Below are 6000 nucleotides of genomic sequence, written 5' to 3'. Positions count from 1 at the left end.
AGGACCGTGAAGGGGACACATTAGAGATGCCCTCAGGAGGTCTCTGGCTCTAGTGAGAGGAGGCAACACCCATACATTGGTTGGCTAACTTGCCTGTGCTTCCTCCAGAGCACAGACCCATTAGGCTCAGACTTCCAGATCTGGGAGCTCAATCCTGAGAAGCGTTCACCCTTTAACCACTCCCAACCCTTCCCTCTAACACAGACTTAGGAAGTTTCCTGCACTGAGTCCCATCTGTGTCTGGGGACATCACTTTTTTCTGATTAATGTCACTAACTCAAACACCTTCTGTTGTTTTTGCTTTTGTTGTTTTGTTTTTGTTTTACAAAAGCTGACTTCACTTGACCATTTTGTAATATTCCTTCCTCCCTTCCTGTCCTCTAAGCTGGTATGGATTAAAAGACAGTAGTCCTTTTATTGAAAACACTTGCCTCCCCACCCCCCCAAAAAAAAACCACTCAGGAAACTCAGAAAAATTCAAAAAAATTTTTTAACGAATTGCAAATACAAGCAAGACAGAATCACTGTGAGTGTGGGGAAGTAGAACATGGATCTGACACTCAGGAAGCTCACCAAAAACAGCAGAAACTGGCTGCCGCTTACGCCTCCACACACGCACTCACACAGCTGCCGATGGCGGAGGACGCTCTCCTGGACTAGATAATTGTTTCTTCCTTCAGCAGTGTCTCCTTTTGTATTGAGCTCAGGTCTCCTCCCAGACTCTCCATATTCTCCAGGTGTATGACCCCTTGGGTCTCCTGGATACTCTGGGAATTGGGCAACAAATGGCAGCGAAGGCAGGCTGCTTCTTGAAAGAGGCAGATGGCACCTGGGTGACAGCGAAAGTTCAGGTCAGAGTTGAGTCGAGCTCTCCGTGCCCTAGAGGTCAGGCACTCCCTCCTTTAATGTGTGACCCCTTCCGGTCTGCACCCACCTTCCCTAGTTCTCCCCTCCGATGTAGAGAATTACAGAGATAGATGGGAAAACAGGACCCATCACAAGACAAGGCATACAAATTTATGGATAAACTCACAGAAGCACAGCCAGTGTTGGAAGGCATCTTAGCAACTGTCTAACTATTAATAGGCAAGAAAAAGAGGTTTAAGACATAAAACCCAGGCTTTTTGATGCAACTCAAGACCCTCAGTAAAGTAAAATGGAAGAAGAGAATTGATGTCATAAAACAAATAGAGGTATCTTGAGTGAACAGTAAATGCTGTATTAAAGACTCAGATAAAGGACAACTTCTATTTTCAGCAATATAGCAGACTACATACCCTCCCACTAAAAACGACAAAAATTCTAAATAAGATTTTTCTTCAAAAACTAATTTGTAAATATATCAGCAAACTGGCATCAGAGTAAGGCATTCTTAGAAACAAAACTCTAGTGAAAACAGGAACCTAGAGAGTTAAGCAAGCACACAATTAGCCTTCACCTTGGAGACATACACTCAACTCCGGTGACCCTGAGTTTCCATTCTGCGGGCCTTTTGGGACACAGAAAATGAGAGGAAAAGCCCAGGGCCTACTCAAGATGAATCTAACAAGGGTCTACAAAGCTAGAACTTTGAAGTTACCAACACTGACTAAGAACTCATCAACAGAGGCTAGCTATTATATGGATCTGCAAATACACAAATACCTATGTGATTCTAGGCTAGTTGTGCATATAAGCACCAAGCAGAAACAAATGCAGATCCTTTTTTGAGAAAATACTTTACATACAGGCTTCAAAGGATTTCCACCAAAAAATAATTTTTTTCAAGGAAAATAATTCACAGTCAAAAATCACAACTGTACCAAGAAATAAGATGCCATAAGCAAAAGCCTGCAAAAGCAGCAGCCAACAGACAGACTTGTATTTCAGTTGTTAAACTTATAAACACAGAATGTAAAGTATGTTTAACATGTATAATAAAAATATATTTATAGAATAGATTAAAAATATAAGTAGAGAAAAGAGTATAAAAAATAACAAGCATTAAGGAAAAATATAACTTCTGGTTATAAAAACAGATTGACTAAAATAATTAATGGATAAGTTAAATAGCAGATCAGACACAGCTAAAAAGTGAATGGATTAAATTGAAGATACATCTATACAAGTTATTCAGAATACAGCCCAGAAAGACAAAGAGATAGAAGGGGGGGGAAAAAAAGCAAAGAAATGGAAAGCAAGAGAGAGAGACACACACACGCAGGATACAGTAACAAAGTCTAACATACGTCTTCCTGGAAAAGAGGGAAAGAATATAGAAAGAAGATAAAAATATTTGAGAAATTCTGAAAGACATTACTCCTCAGACTCAGTTCACACCACAAATCATAACACAAATATCTACACTCTGCAAAATGCCCAAGAAAGCCTTACAGAAAACAAAGAGTGCCTCAAAAAGAATGATATAGGGGTGCCTGGGTGGCTCAGTCAGTTGAGCCTCTGACTTCGGCTCAGGTCATGATCTCACAGTTCATGAGTTCGAGCCCCACGCTCTGTGCTAACGCTGTGGGGCCTGGAGCCCGCTTCAAATTCTGTGTCTTCCTCTCTCTCTGCCCCTCCCCAGCTTGTGCTCTGTCTGTCTCACTCTCTCAAAAATAAACAAACATTAAAAATTTTTTTAAATGATATACTGTTTAAATGTTTATTTTTGACAGAGAGAGAGCACGAGAGAGAGTGGGGGAAGGGCAGAGAGAGAGGGAGACACAGGATCCGAGCATACTCTGCACTGACAGCAGACAGCCTGATGCGGGGCTCGAACTCACGAACCTCGAGATCATGACCTGAGCCAAAGTCTGACACTCAACCGACTGAGCCACCCAAGTGTCCCAAAAGAATGATATTTTTACAGAGTCAGCTTAACAACAACAATGGAAGTGGTAAAGTAATAACAGAATATCTTGAATGCTGTGAGAATACTGTCAACTTAAAAATGTAAGTACAGGGGCGCCTGGGAGGCTCAGTCGGTTGAGCGTCCGACTTCGGCTCAGGTCATGATCTCACGGTCCGTGGGTTCAAGCCCCGCGTCGGGCTCTGTGCTGACAGCTCAGAGCCTGGAGCCTGTTTCAGATTCTGTGTCTCCCTCTCTCTGTGACCCTCCCCCATTCATGCTCTGTCTCTCTCTGTCTCAAAAAATAAATAAACGTTAAAAAAAAATTTTTTTAAAAAAAATGTAAGTACAGTAGGCCGCCTGGGTGGCTCAGTTGGTTAAGCATCTTGATTTGGGCTCAGGTCATGATTTTGCAGTTCGTGAGTTTGAGAACGGGATATTCTCTCTCTCTCTCTCAAAATAAATAAACTTAAAAAAATACTATCTAAAAAAATGTAAGTATGGCAAAATTAATTTTAGTAAACAAAAATGAAAGGAAGATAATTTCATACAAACAAAATATGAGAGAAAGTGTATCTCTAATTGAACCTCACTAAAACACATTATAAAGGATGTATTTCAGGCAGAAGGACAGAGGGTCCTTAGACAGAAGGTCTGAGGTTTGATGAGCATCTAAACTGATAAATATGTGGGTAAATTTAAACAAATAAATATTAAATGCATAAAGTAACAATACTGTCAAATATATAGAACTAAAAGAAAACAGAAGAAACTAAAACATTGTGCAAAATAGCATATAAATTAGGAGGGAAGTACCTTGTATTACTTATGAAGAAAATAAATGTGTTGATGAACTTCCAACTTTGTTAAGTAAACGTATTAAAATGTCAAGAGTAACTACTACAAGAATACAAATAGATTCCATAACTTCCAAACTAAAGAGGGGGAGGATATAATGAGAAATGTATAGATAAAAGTCAATCAATTAGAAGCAAGGCAAGAGAGGTGGGACTGGGGAGCAGAAAAAATTGAAAGCACGAGGTAAGGTGGTAGAAAAAATACAAATATGGGGCACCTGGGTGGCTCAGTCAATCAGGTGTCCAACTCTTGATATTGGCTGAGGTCATAATCTCACAGTTCTTGAGATCGAGCCCCACGTTGGGATCTGCACTGGCAGTGTGGAGCCTGCTTGGGATTCTCTGTCTTCCTCTCTCTCTGCCCTCTCCCACTCTCACTCTCTCTCTCTCAAAGTAAATAAAATAAACTTCAAAAAAAAGGATCAAATGTATCAGTAGTCACAGTAAATGTCAGTCAATAATAAATGCTCCAGTTAAAAGACAAAGAGTGTAGGGGGAGCCTAGGTGACTCCGTGGATTAAGTGCCCGACTTTGGCTCAGGTCATCATCTCACAGTTCGTGAGACTGAGCCCTGAGTCAGGCTCTGTACTGAGAGCTCAGAGCCTGGAGCCTGCTTCGGCTTCTGTGTCTCCCCTTCTCTCTGCCCCTCCCCCACTTGTATTCTCATTCTCATTCTCTCTCTCTCTCTCTCAAAAATAAATAAACATTTAAAAAAACAAAGATTGTAAGACTAGATGAAAAAATACAATCATAAGCTATGTGTTACATATAAGTAAAAGATCAAAAAGATATATAACAGGCAAATACTAACCTAAAGAATGTAGAAATAGCTAGAGTAATATCAGATAAAACAGACTTTAACAAAAGGGATTTCTAGAAATAAAAAAGATCATGGCATAATGATTAAATAAAAGTTCAATTTAGGGGCGCCTGGGTGGCGCAGTCGGTTAAGCGTCCGACTTCAGCCAGGTCACGATCTCGCGGTCTGTGAGTTCGAGCCCCGCATCGGGCTCTGGGCTGATGGCTCGGAGCCTGGAGCCTGTTTCTGATTCTGTGTCTCCCTCTCTCTCTGCCCCTCCCCCCATTCATGCTCTGTCTCTCTCTGTCCCAAAAATAAATAAAAAACATTGAAAAAAAAAATTTAAAAAGTTCAATTCACCAGTAAAACAGAACAATTCTAAATCAAGATTTGAACAATATAATAAACAAGCTTGATCTAATGTTTATAAATGAAAAGTTGTATTCAACATAAAACATGAAAGTGGACCTCAAACTAGACTATAAAACATGTCTCAATAAATCTGAACACATTAGGATTATACAGACCATGATCTCTCATCAAATTGAAATTAAGTTAAAATCATTAACACAAGATACAGTAAAAAATTATATGCTTAGAAATTTAAAAGTATATTTTAAAATACTTCATGGATCCAAAATATCATAAGGGGAACTGGAAAATGTTTGAAATAGAACAATAACATAAAATATTACATATGAAAATGGGAGATTCAAATAAAGCAATTCTTACAGGGAAATTAGAGCTTTAACTGTCTACTTAGAAAAGAAGAAGTAAGCCATGAGTTTAGATCGTGATTTAAGAAGCTGGAAACGGAATAGCAGAATAAATGCAAAAAAGAAGTAGGGAAGGAAGTTCAAAATAAGAAGTAAAAATTAATTCAATAGAAAACAAACATAAAATATGAAGGTTCAAGAAAGCTTAAACCTGGTTCTTTGAAACGACTAAAAATATGGTAAACCTCTGACAAAATTGGCAATGAAAAAAGAAAATTAGGTATGAAAAAAGAAGCACATCACTACAGGTGCATCACAAAATAAAGAGTTAAAAAAGAAAACATTTTGAATAAACTTATGCCAATAAATTTCAAATTTTAAACAAAATGTATAAGCTTATAGACATATATAAATTACTGAAACTAACTCAAAAGGAAATAAAATACCTAAATAGTCCTACAGTCATTTAAGAAACTGAATCGTGAGCTTAAAATTCTCCCACAGAGAAATACCATATTCCTTCTACAGGCAAGCTTAGTTATACAGTTAAATACTTAAGATGGTAAAAATGAATGAACCTTAAGAGTTCCTCATATTACCATGGAGGTTACAATGTTGATCAAACATAACAAGTTCCAGAAAAATAAATATAGTATGATTATACAAAGTTTTAAAACATGTAAGACTAAGTAATATATTAAGGATATATATGTGTGTAGTAATATGATTATCATAAATTGCAGAATAATTGGTTCCCGAGGGGAGAGAGGAGGACAAGATCAGGAAGAGCCACATGGTTGA

General features: G+C 38.3%; 1 protein-coding gene across 7 annotated transcripts in view; it reads right to left on the bottom strand.

Annotated features, from left to right (window-relative positions):
• Positions 1 to 472: 472 nt before the first annotated feature.
• Positions 473 to 6000, bottom strand: part of TMEM225B (transmembrane protein 225B) — a 29247-nt gene continuing 23719 nt past the window's right edge. For all 7 annotated transcript variants that reach the window (XM_047089269.1, XM_047089268.1, XM_047089270.1 and 4 more), the window contains one exon: positions 473 to 829. In XM_047089269.1, the coding sequence (XP_046945225.1) occupies positions 657 to 829 (173 nt within the window). In that variant the 3' untranslated portion in view covers positions 473 to 656. The remainder of the gene's footprint in view (positions 830 to 6000) is intronic.

The sequence above is a fragment of the Lynx rufus genome, unplaced genomic scaffold (genome assembly GCF_022079265.1).
Source record: "Lynx rufus isolate CCGP_SWC_20201006 ecotype Redwood Valley unplaced genomic scaffold, mLynRuf1.p SCAF_27, whole genome shotgun sequence".
In the NCBI taxonomy this organism is placed as follows: Eukaryota; Metazoa; Chordata; class Mammalia; order Carnivora; family Felidae; genus Lynx; species Lynx rufus.
Note: the sequence above shows the minus strand (reverse complement) of the source record. Positions and strands in the feature narration are given on the sequence as shown.